This window comes from Corticium candelabrum, chromosome 12 (assembly GCF_963422355.1).
Source record: "Corticium candelabrum chromosome 12, ooCorCand1.1, whole genome shotgun sequence".
NCBI lineage: Eukaryota > Metazoa > Porifera > Homoscleromorpha > Homosclerophorida > Plakinidae > Corticium > Corticium candelabrum.
The window spans coordinates 2162079-2179776 of record NC_085096.1 but is presented as its reverse complement, the minus strand read 5'-3'; the positions used below and the strand labels follow the sequence as shown (position 1 = coordinate 2179776).

The 17698-nt window shown below is 40.2% G+C and overlaps 2 protein-coding genes across 2 annotated transcripts; both read right to left on the bottom strand.

Moving 5' to 3' along the window:
• Positions 1 to 544: 544 nt before the first annotated feature.
• LOC134187863 (fibropellin-1-like) lies at positions 545 to 6215 on the bottom strand. The gene is made up of 14 exons (XM_062656031.1): positions 6093 to 6215; positions 3912 to 4025; positions 3730 to 3843; positions 3562 to 3675; positions 3386 to 3499; positions 3218 to 3331; positions 3036 to 3149; positions 2869 to 2982; positions 2693 to 2806; positions 2525 to 2638; positions 2349 to 2462; positions 2073 to 2273; positions 871 to 991; positions 545 to 812 (listed from the first exon to the last, which is right to left on the bottom strand). Exons 1-14 carry the CDS (start codon positions 6163 to 6165, stop codon positions 755 to 757), a joined length of 1593 nt encoding a protein of 530 aa, XP_062512015.1. The 5' UTR covers positions 6166 to 6215; the 3' UTR covers positions 545 to 754.
• Positions 6216 to 9592: 3377 nt separating this feature from the next.
• Positions 9593 to 17544, bottom strand: LOC134187931 (uncharacterized). Its single transcript, XM_062656105.1, has 8 exons — positions 15900 to 17544; positions 12352 to 15101; positions 12199 to 12292; positions 11817 to 12130; positions 11717 to 11750; positions 11593 to 11652; positions 11120 to 11462; positions 9593 to 10039 (listed from the first exon to the last, which is right to left on the bottom strand). Exons 1-7 carry the CDS (start codon positions 17503 to 17505, stop codon positions 11134 to 11136), a joined length of 5187 nt encoding a protein of 1728 aa, XP_062512089.1. The 5' UTR covers positions 17506 to 17544; the 3' UTR covers positions 9593 to 10039; positions 11120 to 11133.
• Between the last annotated feature and the right edge of the window lie 154 nt (positions 17545 to 17698).

Genomic DNA, 17698 nt, shown 5'->3' with positions numbered 1-17698 from the left:
ATTGTTGCTTTGGCTCTAGACTCACGCGGTTAACAAACGCCAATGCATCAAAAGCGAGCCAAATCGTCATGCGGTAGCCGATGACGTCGTTAGTGCCACGCCCTGTGAAAAAGTCGACTAGCACAGTATAGTGCTTCTCTAATTTTTGTAAACTGCACTCGTTTTCGCTTTGCCTTGAACAAGCTAGATGTACAGGTAGACATACCACGACGACAATTACGAGCTACCAGATCTACCTGTTTCATCTACACTCCCCCCCTATGTGCGTTGGGTGGGTCCGTAGGAGGAGTCTCAACCTCCAACGTTTAGATATGTACATTATTACCGTAAGCGTTGTACACCTAGTAGTGGCCAGTCACCAGCTCGACCTGTGACCATTTCATTTCTATAGCATTACAACACTAATTTTGGCCTCCCAATTTTTGAAACATTCCTACTGTTTTATCACGGTATGGCTTAGTCTCTTGCAGCAGCCTATTTTGTGTGGAGTTAATAAAAATGCAGTATATACTATAGCTCCGAGCTGACCACTAAATGTCTAGCCACCACCAGACCATCATAACACCAAAATCATTCACTGCGCGCACGCAATTACAAAAACATCCTTACAGAGCAAAAACTAGTTCTCAACTCCAGCTTAGACATGCAAACAAATACAGACAAGACGCAATCAGTTATGCACTAGCTAGCTGCATGTAAACGTCAGTCATCCCTTGCATCATCAGCAGTGTTTGTGTAAGATCCGCAGAAGGTTTCACTGGTTAGAGTGTCCGGGTATCACTACTTGTGGTTTCACTTTCCCAGTACATATTCTGAAAATAGAGACGGCAATGAGAACTAAAGTGCAAACCAAACAAACTGTGTGCACACCTGCAATACATGTACAAAATAATGACTAGGATGAGACCAAGACCTCCAAGAACACCAACACTGAGACCAACGACTTCAGCGGTTGTTAGATCAGCATCTCTTGCTGAGAGTGTAGGGGTTACTGAAACAAAGACAGACGTACCACTTCATTCACATGATGTAACACATGCAACCACTACATATGGTTACTGAGTACAAACTTAAGTTTATAACAATGTTGGTCAACGAAATAATAAAGTAGTCGTACAATATTGTTATAAACTCAATTTTGTTTAATTAATCAGTTGTGTCTACATTTTCAGTCATTCCATACAGACAAAAAACTTCGTTCTAATATGAAAAAAGTATTGTTACTGTTATATCACACAAAAGCAAAAAACCAAACACATACATGGTAGCTGGGCAGTTAGCAGTGATAAAAAATCATCCCTCAGCCAAACAGAGCTTTGAGCTAAAAGCGACATACAGTACTATTGCAACTGTCATCACAACTACCAAAAACAACAACAACATGCAGTCGAGCTGTAAAAGTCAACCTTAGACCAGCAAGGTAACATCATCTACCTACTTAAACATGTAGTTCAGAGTTCCTACAATAACAAGTTTCCACATCGCTTGTGTTAGCATTTCTGCATCAGTGTTACATTCTGGGATAGGTTTGATGATATTAATAGTATCCTTTCTGATGGCTCCAAGTGCACCAAATCAAGAGACATTCCACCATGGATATTCATTCGCTTGAGTTCAATCTGAAGAAGGTGGTAATTCAGGATCGTTTTGTTGTATTTCTGTGTCAAATTTGAATCAAAAGGAGCACTGAACTTAATGGTCGACATAGATATCTTTCTTTCCTTTGTGAAAGAGAATAATGTTTGGCTTGCTAGCCTCAATCCTGTTGACAGTCTGAACAAGGACGTTCCACAAAATCATGTTCCAGTCAAAACTAGTATGTATATTCCTCTTCAATGTTTCATTACAATCCAAAGATAATAAAAAGACAAACTAGGTCAGCATTACAACACACCTCAAAGCAACAAACCATAAACCATATATTATTATGCAATGCCACCTTGACGAATTTAAGAATTGTGCACTTTTGCCAATTTCTTAAATGCAGGTTTACTTTATTCATTTATCTGACAATACAATTGCAATCGAGAGACAAACCTACACTTTCATTGACATAAATTATTGTATCATACCCTTGCATTGTGGAGCAATGCCATCGGTATCCCACATTCCATTCGTCAAACAAACGAAAGAAGACTTCCCTGATAATGTGAAGCCTTCGTTGCAACTGAAATTAACCATTACACCACAACTAGTGTCCTCAGAACTCTTTGTACCATTCGATGGTGTCATCAACGATGGGCAGCCGTTGCACGGAACCGTTATGTTTGATACTGAATATCAAAACACAATTGAAAGTTTAACACAATGACATACTGCAGATCACCGGCCATTGAATTACTGCTCACCAATTTGACAAAATGTTCCACTGAAGTTACCTGCACAGGTACATTCAAAACCATTGATAAGGTCTGTGCAAACTCCACTATTGAAACATGGTTCACTATCACATTCGTTAGAGTCTATTGATAAGGACATAAGAAATATAAATATGATTACACAACAATTCAGCATTTCTTCTTACCAATTTCACAGGGGAGTCCAGTGTATCCTTCAACACAGTTACATGTATAGCCAGCCCGTAGATCTGTGCAAGTACTGCCATTCTGACAAGGATTTGAAGCACATTCGTCAATTTCTATAAATTCAGTATTTACACACACATTATTTTCTATTTACCTGATCTAATTACCTGTTTCACACTGCTGTCCCATATAACCAGCCATACATTGACACTGATATCTATTCACTCCATCAGTGCATGTAGCATTGTTTTGACATGGTGATAAATCACATTCATTAGAATCTATTGATAAGGACATATCAAATATGAATATGATTACACAACAATTCAATATTTCTCCTTACCAATTTCACAGTGTAGTCCAGTGTAGCCTTCAACACAGTTACATGTATAGCCAGCCCGTAGGTCTGTGCAAGTACTGCCATTTTGACAAGGATTTGAAGCACATTCATCAATTTCTGTAAATTCAGTATTTACACACACATAATTTCTATTCACCTGATCTCATTACCTGTTTCACACTGCTGTCCCATATAACCAGCCACACATTGACACTGATATCTATTCACTTGATCAGAGCATGTAGCATTGTTTTGGCATGGTGATGAATCGCATTCATTCACTTCTACACATGTAATAGTAATAATAAATGAGACAATAATAAATTAATTGTACTCAAACATGTGTCCTGACCCATTTCACATAACACTCCAATAAAACCCGGCACACATGTACAATTATAGCCATTGACACCATCTTCACAGTTGGCTCCATTCCGACATGGTAGAGATTGGCACTCGTTGATATCTGTAAATTCAGTATTTACACACACACTATTTTCTATTTACCTGATCTCATTACCTGTTTCACACTGCTGTCCCATATAACCAGCCATACATTGACACTGATATCTATTCACTTGATCAGAGCATGTAGCATTGTTTTGACATGGTGATGAATCACATTCATTAGAATCTATTGATAAGGACATAGGAAATATGAATATGATTACACAACAATTCAACATTTCTCCTTACCAATTTCACAGTGTAGTCCAGTGTAGCCTTCAACACAGTTACATGTATAGCCAGCCCGTAGATCTGTGCAAGTACTGCCATTCTGACAAGGATTTGAAGCACATTCATCAATTTCTGTAAATTCAGTATTTACACACACATAATTTTCTATTCACGTGATCCCATTACCTGTTTCACACTGCTGTCCCATATAACCAGCCACACATTGACACTGATATCTATTCACTTGATCAGAGCATGTAGCATTGTTTTGACATGGTGATGAATCGCATTCATTCACTTCTACACATGTAATAGTAATAATAAATGAGACAATAATAAATTAATTGTACTCAAACATGTGTCCTGACCCATTTCACATAACACTCCAATAAAACCCGGCACACATGTACAATTATAGCCATTGACACCATCCTCACAGTTGGCTCCATTCCGACATGGTAGAGATTGGCACTCATTGATACCTAAGCATCACCCATCCCATCACGTAAGCATCGAAGACATCAATGAATTACAAAAATCAGTTAACATTTTAACAAATTAATTAAATAAACCATATATATATATATATATATATATATATATATATATATATATATATATATATATTCTTCTTCTATGCAAACTATCCCAAACTGCCCCAGACTACCCCAAACTACCCTACCCACCCAGTCCCTAAACATAGCTACATTACAGTAATATATATATATATATATATATATATATATATATATATATATATATATATATATATATATATTATAAGCATAAGAATTTAATTAACCAATAATGGCGGGAGGCAAAATGACCATGGCCACCCAATAATTTTCCTACCTCACTGCATTACTTCCAAATGCATAACTATAGAGTTACGTTGCAGTATCTATTTCCCAAACCTCGAAAACTTTTTACGTAATTACGCCTATGTCGACAACCTTAGTTCGATCATGGTAGAGCAAAATTTAATTGATAGGCAAAATGCGTCGTTCTACCTTAGTCCAACCGTTCACCATACCACGTTCAAAGTACAAGTCGTTGATCCGAAGCATGCGCGAATGGTCGGATACGAGCGCGAGATATAAAAAAAGGTTAGTAGTCTGATGACGCAATGTGACGTAATCGAATTCAGGTGCTTGACGTGTGGTGTGTGTACACAGTATGTACACGAGCGTTTCAGTAGCTTAGAAAATTCGACGACTTTTGCAAGCTCTCGTTTTATCTTCGCAAAACACAGACTATTCTGCGGGTACGTACAATAAATAAAATCAGGCGGCCATGCGCGTGACCGACGCAGTGGCGTAGCTACCTAGATAAACGGGGGTTCTTGGGGGTTCAGTACTGTACCCCAATAGTTATAGGCGTGGTTGCTCATCTATTTTTTTAAAGTCTGATAGAGTGATTCTAGGTACATAATTATGCAGTACCGAAATGATACGTTGTTAGTTTGTAAATCTATACGTATATACATATACAGGTAATTTTAAACAAATTAATATTAATAATGAACCCCAACAATTTTGCTCTGGCTACGCCGCTGATCGGCAATAGAAAGTTGTCTAGTTAGTGTATTGCTGTTGTGATACTCGCGACTACACAAGTTGAGGCCATTTCGAAGAGCTTACACTACGTTATATTTTCGTAGTGTTAAAGGGGCCCGGCAGCGGACTCGAGCCTAGTTTCAGTGGGGGCTGCATGAATCTGAAGTACAAAGTCAGCACTACAATCTGCACCTAGACTATAATTAAATAATCGGACAATTCCTACTAACTAGTCTATCTTCCAGTCTCTCCAAGATGGGGTGCCCGAGCCCCCTTGGTGCCCGAGCCCCCTCAGGCCCCAGCTCCGCGCCGCCCCTGAAGTGATGTATCCCACAAGACTTAGTAGACCGTTGTAAAGTATGGAGGTTGTATGCGAAACCGCGAACGAGACAGAATTTAGTACAGAACATGGCCTGGACACACACACACACACACACACACACACACACACACACACACACACACACACACACACACACACACACAGACACACAGACACAGACACACACACACACACACACACACACACACACACACACACACACACACACACACACACACACACACACACAGACACACACACACACACACACACACACACACACACACACACAGACAGACATATATATATATATATATATATACAAGTTTCCATCCTGGCCTTTTCGCATGCAGTCTCCCGTATACACTAATACGAGATAGAAAGGTTAGAAGCTAGTGTAGTTTCAATACCCAACGCAGCTTGATGCCTTGAAGATATTTGTCTCGAATTCAGGCCTGGCAAGCAAAAGTGATTCGAAATTCACTTGTCGGCTGCTGCTAACCTAGCACGCATCCACTAGTTAGCTAGTTAGGACAATTTTGAAGTAGTGCGGTCGCTGATATTTCAGGCACAGAAGTGCAGCACTGAACAGACCACGTTTGGAGCATCAGCGAGGCAAAAGTTTCGCTGCTGTCTAGTGTGTAGAATTATACGTGCAAAGACTGACCGACCTGCAGCTACCGTGATGTGAAAAACAGATGTGAACAAGACAAGCCACTTCACATAGCTAGATCGCATCATCATCGTCTGCGTGCTTTCCTCCAGCACCGACAGACAGCGCGCTGCAGCCACCAAACAAAAAACAGCGCAACTGCGGAACGAAGACTGCGCATGCAAGAATGTCTATGGTCGCGGCCAATCTACAGAGTAGCTCTTTGTGCACGTGCTGTAGATGTATTTATCAAGTGTCACATCGCAGTCTTTACAAAAAAAAAAAAAAACTAAAACGAGACTCTTCCTTGGTGTAGGTGTACTGTACTGCATGTGTTGAGATATGCATGTGTACTAGCAACCGCAAATGTATCTGCAGGCGCACAGTAGCTGCATGTGTACTGTACGGCTCTCCAGGTTGCTCCGCGCCATTCCCACCGGACTAGTAAGAGAATCGAGCTCGTGGCTTTTAGCTTTGCAAGCCAAGCCTTCCTCCGTGCTCACTGTGCGATCTCACGTCACACATCGTGTTGTTCGCCTGCTCCCATGTGAGAGGAAGTGCTTGAACCAAAACTACTCACACGGAGGAAAGGCTTGGTTCCAAACCTGTACATGTACGTCGGCCGATGACGCGTACGTGCAGCGGAACCGTGTAGCGCCGATTCAAAATTTTGAATTTTTAAATCGGCGCTACACGGGTCTGGGAGGCCGAGGCTAGTTCTAGCTCATACCGAGGCCCTCTTCTTCGGGCACGCAAGAGAGCCTGGGTACGAGGCTAGCTCTAGCAGCCCAACTGTTACAGGCCACATTATTGCTTTGGTCACGCCCCTTTGGCATATTGAGGTTCTAGATTCCGAGTCTAGAGCACAGACTGTCAGTTACAGTCGCTTAGGCTGAAGAAATATACACAAATCTTCTTGTTTATCTCAAAATAATTCTAATTTCACAAGAATCAGGCAAAGCCTACAGCATTTATGATTCTAAGTCACGCGCATTGCGTGTTTTCCCTGCTAGCACTGAGCGTACAAACTGACATGATGGTTGAACGACGTTCAACCGTCAAATACCTCCCAACCGTCAATTTTACGGTAAACTGTTCTAGCTAGAGCCCTGAAAAAGTAGAGTAGGCAAGATTTCTTTCTCCAACTCTTACCGATATTGAAGTCTCATTGCCTGATGTAATCCTACTGGAGAGGGTTGTGCCCTTAACGTGCCGTTTCTTTTCCAATTCAGACTTTTTCGCAAGCCGACCTACTAAGCTTCGACCGCCGGACGTCAAATCGTCCAAGCTGTCATTCTCTTTCTTGCTGGCTGTCTCACTGATACACTAGCTAACTATTGTGACAGTTTTTTCTGAAGCCTAAATCAAAAGAAATAGTAGTGATAACACAACATTAATTGAATATCTAGTGTAAAACAATAATTTGATACTAAATGTAGTTAGTGTACAGTACTGTCGACCATGCCTACTAAAAAATTTTTTAGTAGGCATGCATGTGCAGTGCGCGTGGAAAAAATGGTGTTTGCATTCCATCAGGCTGGTGCTCTAGCTAACATATACCTACCATTTTCAACTTCCTAAATTAATTAATCCAAATGTCCAGTGGTCTCTCCAAACGATGGACTGCACTTGGACACGTCGTCGTATCATCCTCGTTGATTGCAGCGTCAAACAGTTTCCAACAAGAAGAGATCGTCTGAAAACCCTACGTAGCTCTCGTTGAAAACGACTGCTAGACACGTCACTCTAAAACAACACGTAATAATTTATTGTTTTTTGATATCTATCGGTTGTTTAGTCTCGCTTACTCCTCTCGATGGCGTCGAGGGTCTGGCTACGCGAGACTAGTTGGCGAGCGAAGCGAGCCTCTCTCTTGTCATGTCAATTGAGATCGAGATATATTTTATTTATATATTTATGTATTTATGTAAGGATTGACAAAATTTTGTAGGCGTGGTTATATTTTAGACCTCCAGAAATTACCTTAAAAACGCAGCTAAATGTCTTGAAAACGACAGATAGAAAAGCTTACAAGTTCAACTACGCTTGACTATTTCTGAATTGATCTCAGCTTGTCTTCAGACTAGAAAAACCCTCATCAATTTCGGAGTTTTCGCTGGATTTTGTCTTCTTTCTTTTTTTCGTCACGCATAACTCTTGTCCGTGTGTGTGTGTGTGTGTGTGTGTGTGTGTGTGTGTGTGTGTGTGTGTGTGTGTGTGTGTCTGTGTGTGTGTGTGTGTGTGTGTGTGTGTGTGTGTGTGTGTGTGTGTGTGTGTGTGTGTGGTGTGTGTGTGTGTGTGTGTGTGTGTGTGTGTGTGTGTGTGTTTACGGATTGGAAGGTTGTCAGCCAGCACTCACGGTTTCAATGTCTCACAAGTAGTGCTCATCTTCTTGAACAACAATGACCCTTTATTCAGGAAGATGTCCATGCCATACAGTATGTCTGACTGACTATCAAATTTATGATAAGTACATACGGATACAACTTGCAATTGTCTGATCATTTCTAGTAACGATGAATTTGCCTTTCAAAATTCAGCGAGAACGTCTGCATACACATTGAAGTGACTCTACTGGATACGCCGTTTCGAGCTTCACTTACAGTTACGAGATTGAAATGAACTGAGCAGTTGTGCATCTCATCATTCAATAATGCTATGAATCATGCTGCTCGTCCTACCAAATCTCAAGGGTTGACAAAGTCCATCACCACAGTGATTGAACATGCTGCACTAAATGCCATGAAAATTGAATGGGAGACTGAGACTATGAGAGGGCCATTGTGTGTGTGTGTGTGTGTGTGTGTGTGTGTGTGTGTGTGTGTGTGTGTGTGTGTGTGTGTGTGTGTGTGTGTGTGTGTGTGTGTTGTTCTACATGCAAATAAAAGTTGAAGCTGCTACACTGTCTTCACAGCCAGCACAACAAGCTGCAGGACATCGATTTGAGTCAGATACGTCTCTCACAGTTGGATGAAGCTAAGAGAAATGGCTCAATCTCTGAGACCAGACAAGCATCAATGTTTACGGACTGCATCCATCAAAAATCTGCTTGGACTAGTTCGGATGCTGAAATACGTTAGAACAGACTTATTACATGTACAGTAACACAATACAGTCACTAGATTCATGTAGTGTATTTACAGTAAGTGCTGATTGTCATATGTCGGTCTGTATGTTTGTTTGATTTTTGTCTGATTATTGATATTAAAGATATTTTAGACTACATAGACAAAATAAAACATACAATAAAGTGGGAACGAAACTATTGCAGTTAAATGTTATATTGTTGCTATGGGAATGCCGTGCTTTGGTATAGTATACACAACTAACTTCCTTTCAATCAATGTATTAGAGATAGGCACATGTAGTATGATAGCAACATTTAAAGTGCAGTGAATGTAACCCTAGTATTCACAGTAGCTAATACTTGCACTAGCACTGAGTATACAGTAAAGCATAAACGACACGTTTCTGTCCAAATCGATCCACTCAGCTGACAACAAGCCAACAGTTCTGTACACTCCAGATACATTGTATTTACATTGTATCTTGTATTTACAATGAATCTTATAACCGATGCTATGACGACCGATGCTATGACAACCAATGCTATGACAACTAATCCTATGACAACCAATGCTATGACAACCAATGCTATGACAACCAATGCTATGACAACCAATACTATGACAACAGATGCTATGACAACGGTAACTAGGTTCATTTAATAAAGATGTCCTACACTCTAATTTGTTGACTCTGCATACTCCAGATATTTACGCTAATATTGTACATGACTGTTAGTTAAGGTAAAATTTTCACAAATCAGATGGTTGAAGCAACGAGTTATTGCCAGAAATCCATTCCTCATTTTGTCAGTATATATACCAAGATAGTGTAGCAGACTAGCAGTGCAGGTGCCCTTGCAGTCCAAAGAATTGCTTGCTGAGTGAAAACACAACACTCCTACAAAGGCATATGCAGTGTCACACTAGGCTCAAGGGTCTAGCCGGTCTTTCCCTCCTAGTCCTACAAGGCAAAGACGTGATTTGCCTCATAGGGGAGAGACCTGCTGGCCAGTAAAGTCTAGTGTTACACAGAAGAGAATACACATTGGGTGTATGATACATAATAAGGGCCCCTACTTGTCTGTTTCTCATCACACAGGCTCCCAAACTGACGCAGACAGGAAAGCCATTATTATAGGCCGGTAGGCTGGTGGATTTAGGGGTTAGGACTAGCTGTAAAGGTCTACTTTCGATCCAAAGTTGCTTGTTCCATATTGGACTCCTTCACATGTACTGTGATGCAGAACTGGCTTTACAGAAATTTATAGTTATTAGAGACTGCTTTGCTCATTGTCAAATTCATTCTTGCAGACTAGCTAGAGCTAGAATTGAGCTCTTGCACTAAGTTTAGTTTTGCTTTCGACTCTCAAAGTTGCTGATGCATTTCCCAAAATTTTTACAAATCACGTGACAGGTTTGTGATGTCATTTGATCATTTTAATGCCATGTATACAAAAATAAATAAATAATAAATAATTAATAAAATAAATAAATAATAAATAAGTAATAAAATAAATAAATAAATAATAACCATTAATATCAATGTACATGTAATGTAATGTAATGGTACATAATTGCAATGATATTACCATTATACATTTACACGTGACACCAGAAGTCTGCAGGCACAGTTATTCAATGAACACAATAGATCAGCATAGTCTATAGTGGTACTAGTCTAGAGGTCTGATTAGGGGATCCACACAGATAATGCTACATAGCAACAAAATCTCTCTTGTTGAATTCCACTAAATCCATGTAGATGAGGAGAGCAAACATCCCAGAAAAATCAGACATGGAACAAGTCAAGACGTACGATGTACATGCTTGTACCAGTATGGCACATGCACATTACAAGAATAATGGAGTAATGGTGAAATCTATGTGGCCTGTTGTTTGGTGTGAGAGGGTGATGAGAAACAGATATGCAACAAACAGGGGCCTAACATCACTACCATTGCTGTGAATGTATGCTTACCATATCTGACTCTCTCATGAGCCATTTGTTTCCACATACGTCACGAGATCTTCTCCAAATATTTCATTGACTTGTCGTCTCATGTTCATCTTCAATAGAGCTTTAATCAGTGACCTGTTGGTAGCTTCCTTGTCCAATCCATTCACCCATTCCTCCAACATTGAACGAGCCTGAACAAAAGGCTTACCATACTGAGCTTTAATCTGCTCCGTCTTTATGATACTAAACATGACTGGTGCTAGTCTGGCAGCGAGCTCCTCCCAGTTTACACCCACTGCACTGGCAACAGCAACTAGATCATCTGGTGCCACCTTGCTATGTTGTCTAATTGACAGCTCAGGATCTATACACAAATGTATTTAGTCAAGCTGTATTAACACGTCATCAAACAGTATTGACACACATCTGTATAATACAGACATATATGAATGCAATAAGGCTAAAGTACTAAAATTCAAGGCAATAAACCATACTTATCTGACTGTCCCTCAACTCTGCACAGAATGAACTTGATGACTGTCTGTCTGTATTGCCTAAAACACAACACATTTGGTTACAGTTTCACACATACAAACAATCCTTATGACAATATCTCACCTGCACTGACTGTCATCATCTCACATTCTCTTTCCTATAAAGAAACGAGCAAATTACATTCACAACATTCAGTCCTCTATTCTAGTGTAGAGTCACATACATTTAAATATTTCATCAGAATTTCTGCCACATCATTTCGATAAATAGCACTGAGACGTTCTATTAGTTTACCAACAGTTGCTGATGCTGACTTGCACATCCATTTCTTCAGAACATACAAAGTTGGACTTCCAGTTTCTCGAATCTTCGTCTTCATTTCTTCACTTAGAGAATATCGAAGCAGGTCACACCACAAACTCCTCCAGTCGTCACATACTATGTCATCTTCTTTATTCATAACTTCAGCTACATTTTGAAGACATTCATGAACATGAGTGTCACTCAGAAGATGAGAAATTGGAGTGGTTGACTGTACTGAATCACAAATGTGTACATACATCATCGTAAACTCAAGTGTAACACAGCAATACCAAATAGCTTACTTAGACAGAATTGAACCAAACTCTTTGGTTGCTCAGAATGTAGCAATTTTGTATCAGGTGCCAAGTACATATTAGGCTCCAAAAGAGTAGCAAACTAAACCAGAAACAAGATGGTAATAAAGTATTGTAGACATTCTATAAATTATAACTAACCTCACTGTTTGCAGGAAACCAAGCATGTAAGGTTTCTGAAAGTCTGACTTCATTGTCCACTGATTTAACATACACGGTTTCTGGTAAATGATTCCATCCTTTCAGAGACACAAATTCAGTATCAACTCCAATGTGATCTGGATTGCTCCACATGTAACCTAGTTGCAGCTTTAATCCTGGCATGCCTTGTTGTTTGGCTTCATCAACTGAAGTGACAACAAAATCTTTGACAAGAGCACATACTGCTGGAAGAGGATTCTTGTGGTCAGTGTAGACAATCATCTGCAAACTGTGCTTGTCTAATGAAATCTCCAGTTTGTGGCGGTGATAAACCATGAAGTAGCCAACATTCTGAAACAATTGTGGCAAACGACAAAATCGTTTTGCCAACCGAGTGAGTAGACGGTAGAACAAAGGCTTAGGCATACGAATATTACCAGAATGTAAAATAAGAGCAACAGTCTTATGACTGTAGGGTCTCTCTGTAGATAAGAGTGAAGACTCTTTCTGTAGCAAGCAAGGTACGAAATATGCTTGACACTGTGCCTCGTCTTTGTTTTCAATAGACTGGAATTTCAAGTTGACGTAATCCTGTTGATCATTGGAAAATTCTAAACTGTTGGCGTCCACTCCAAAATATGGACACATCAAGTCATAATACTTCAGAAGTGACTTGATCATGCCAGGAAACGATGACTCTGGTACCAAGTAGTCGAGACATCCTTGTGTCATGATACCTGTCTCTGCACAACGTGCCATATCCCTCTTCCACATCGAGGGAACATCTGTGTGAATGGTCACCACCTTTTCTAGTTGAGACATCAGCCACTCAACATCTAGAACGACTTCTTTCTCTTCATTCTTTGGATGATAAAGAACAACAGCACGATTGCTCAGATACTGCAGCAATACCATGAACTCTTCCTTGGTCTTGATACCAGAAACTCTTTGGGCAAGTTGCAGCAACTCATCTACCGACACGACCTTCCTCGTCATCTCATTTTCTTTCAACTCATGAAGCTCTTCTTTAAATCGAAGCCACGTGATTGGAAGCTTGTCGTGTTTTGCCACCTGACGTGCCACCTCTTCTGTCTGTCGACACAGCAACTGTACTTGTGGATCTACATCACCACTGTCTGCATCCGTCATCGAGTTATCGACATAGAAACACATTCTGTCTTTAGATGCCCATATGATGTGCTCTGACAGCTCTGTGTCTTGCAGTTTCTTCTTCATGAACTCGTCTTGCTTCTCCAACATCCCTTCCTCTTTTCTTAGCACATCAGTGTGTGTACCAACAAGGAAGATTCCAGGTGATCGTATGCCTACATTTTCAAATATCATGAAATATGACGGTTCGGCTTCCATAATGTGAATGGCTGATATCCATTCTTCAACTCGTTCGTAGTTTGTAGCATCAGCTATGTCACCCATGTATTCTACTTTGCCATCAAGTTTACGAAATACCGATGCCGTCTGGCTACCCAATGGTTGAGAAGCATCAAACACCACATAGTAGAAAGCAGCTCGAGAGAGGAAAAGCTGATGTGTTGTGTAAAACACATGCTGACCAGCATAATCTAAAATGGTGACCATGATTTCATCTTTGGCCTTCTGAAGAGATTCACTATTTCTCAGATAGTTGATCACTCTTCTTTTGATGCTTTCGGGTATATCCTTTGACTCATCAGCCTTGCTCTCACTATTAACATAAGCTGCTGCCGAGCCTGAACACTGTGACTGACCACGTGACTCTTTCAATTTAGATTTCTTGCCTCGTTTTGATTGTGTCTGATGTTGCTGCGTATCTGTAGATGCCGTCGACTGTACGTCTGAGGAGAATTGTGAACTTAGTTGATAAGTTCTCTTTCTCTTCTTTCTACTTGTCACCGTCTGACGAGATTGTCGTGATGGTCGCTTATCAGATGTCTTCATCTTACTCGCTTCCTTCTTCCTTCTTCTTCTTTGTACGTTTCTTCTCTTCTTTGCTTCACTCTTTTCTGAACTATCAGTATCAACGGTTACTACTACAGTCTCTGAACTAACACCTGCTACTGATTCTCCTTGTGCTTCAACATTGTCTCTTACACTATCTGAACTACAACACATCTCTGTTGATCGTTCTCTTGTCTCTCTGTCTTCACCAGTTACATCACCACTCACATGTGCACTCTCATCATTTAACTCTAAAGATTCTAAAAGTTGCCGCTCATTACTGACCTCTTCTAACCTCATAGCAACAGGCTGCTCAAGTAGGTTGTCACCACCGTTCATTGACATATCATCTGATTGCTCGTCTCTTTGCTCATCAGTAGGACTTGCTATTGCCATCAGCTTTGAACTGGACTTCACTGATGTCTTACTATTTCGTTTACTTGTGCTCGCCTTCTTGTCTCTTGCCAATGTCAAAAACTTATCTTTTACTTCTGGTTTATTGAAAGCCTCTGCCATAACTGCCGTGATGTTCTTGTTGTACAGATCTCTGTAATGTTCACTGGTGACAGGAACAGTCCAGTTACATGCTTCTTTCATGATAATGCGACTCATTGGAATAACACCTCTCGTGCTCGGCTCGTACTGGTCAAACTTCATGAGAGTGATCGACTTTGTCAAGCTTGTCTTTCCAGCACCATCACGACCGACAACATCAACACGTAAAAATACAGTCACTGCATTTTCTTCATTGCATGCAGCATCGTAGATACGCATTGCTGCTTCTCCTTGAGATACAATCTCTTCAGGATAAGAAGCTAGAAAACACATCATAAAGAGTTACATCTATTTCAAGAACAGCAGTCTGTAGTCTCATTACAGTAATGCCACTTGTTATGTAGTCAGTATGCCTCTAAGTGTCCATCAACATGTCTGCCTTCCTGCCTACATTTAGGTGTGTATTGTGCATGTCTATGTGTGTGTCCATGTTTAGTAAACAATACTTTCAATGAACTACACCAAAACACTCATTAGTGCCATCCTAATCAAGATGACATTCCCAGCATCACTTCACTTACCTATTACTAAAAGATCCGTACAACAAGTTCTACAGATCAAACCAATACGTGCCAGTGTATTTTCAAATATCAATAATGCAGAGCAGCTCACAACGACGAGAATGAGATAGATAAGAGACTAATGTAACCAACTAACTCCCTTACATCACTAAGGTAAGAGATTGGCCACACCTTTACATGCAACATTAATCTTGTAAGGAAGTAAATACCATATAACCGCTTATTTCTGCAATCATGATATTTTGCGAATTCTGTGAAGAAATCAGGAAGCACACAACTAAACTTCAAAAACATTTAGGCCTAGCCTCAGAGTCCCAGAAGTCACTATTCCCAATACATATACATGGGTATACCAGTAACTGTCTTCCTAGTTGGAATGCAGAAATTTAATTTACGGTAATTAAAACTTTCGTCTAAATTCTCAAATCGCAGTAATTTAAGATCACAAAAATAACCGGGTATATGGTAAAGGTAAACTCATTAATTAAATTATATTTATTAATATACAAGTTGTTATTACAAATACATGATAAATACCTGCAGAATTCAATATTCTTGCCACTGTGCGACTTCCTGTTGTCTGTGAGCGTTCTAATGCTGATCTCTTTCCAACGTTAACATTCATGATTTCTGCACCATGGGAGAGAAGAAGCTTCACGATTTCAGTTTTGTTTCCAGTAAGAGCATAATATATAGGTGGTTCTTTACACTTGTAAGCCTTAGCATTAACTGATGCTCCTTGCTCAATCAATAATTTACACAAGTTCAACTGTCCTTCTTTAACTGCTAATGTGAGAGGTTGAATAGCACATCTATCTGTTCCATTTACACTTGCACCATTTTCTATCAACAACATAAACGTGTCCATTTGCTTTTCACGAATTGCTGTTGCAAGCAATTCATCAACATCCATCGTATCAATCCATTTAGACAAATTTTCAGAAACAGATATTTCTGCCATTGCAGAGATCTTGCTCAACACCCAACCAGTAAGTTGATTATTTTTACTGAATGCAAATTCCAAAGCTTGACAAATGTGTTCAGTCTGAATTGAGGTCAATCCTGCCCTATAAAGAGCTAAACACAAGTCAGGACAATGTTGTGATGCTAATTGAAAAGGTGATAAGTAATGTCCATTAATAGCAACTACATCTGCTCCATGAGATATCAACACTTTCCCATTTTCAATCTTACTTTTCTTACATGCTATGTGTAATGGTTGGTTTCCATCATTGTCTGCTGCATGAATGTCAGCATCATGAGTCAGTAAAATGTCACATAATTCAGAAAAGTCTGTCCGTGCACCAGCTGCACAATGTAGTGGCGTCTTTCCATCATTGTTAGAAGCACAAGAGCTAGCACCACTGGAAAGTAACAAACGAGCAGACTTGATATAACCTTTCATACATGCTAGATGTAGTGGTTGGTTCCCATCATTGTCTGCTGCATGAACGTCAGCATCATGAGTCAGTAAAATGTCACATAATTCTACACACTCTGTCCATTCACCAGCTGCATAATGTAGTGGCGTCTTTCCATCATTGTTAGAAGCACAAGAGTTAGCACCACTGGAAAGTAACAAACGAGCAGACTTGATATTACCAAACCTACATGCTAGATGTAGTGGTTGGACCCCATCTTTATTCACTGCATCAACCTTTGCTTCCTTACGTAGTAACATTGTATTCACTTTAGGAACATCACGTCTCCCTCTGTTTGCTTCATGTAGTGGTGTATATCCATCCTTATCTACCACATTGGTATGAGCTCCATGATCCACAAGCAGCTGCACAATATCAACAAGAGAGAGCAGAGCTGCGCAATGCAAAGGACATTTACCATCGTTGTTTACTGCATTCACAGTAACGTCTGTTAGTAGCAGACGAACAACATCAAGACAATTCGAACCAAGTGACCAAATCGCTGTGCTAATTGCCATATCGCCATCTTTGTCTCGAGCAGCGACGTCCGCCCCACGACCAAGTAGAAATTTACACATCTCTACATTAGTATGATTAGCCGCATGGTGTAGAGCTGTCCATCCCATTCCATCCCGTATATTGACGTCACCTCCCCTGTCCACTAGGTCCTTCACTTTATCCCACTGTCCACGACGTGCAGCCTCAACGACACTCCCTTCCATTTCCGTCGTCTCTCAACTTCTTTACTCAGAGAATCTTACAACAAGACCACACCCAACAAACGTCACATGATCGCGACGACTACCGTTGATGTCACGTGACACGTACAGCAAACAAGCACAAGTAAATACAAAAAGAAGCGCACAGTGTCAAATAAACAAACAACATATCGCACAAATAAACACTCAAACACAA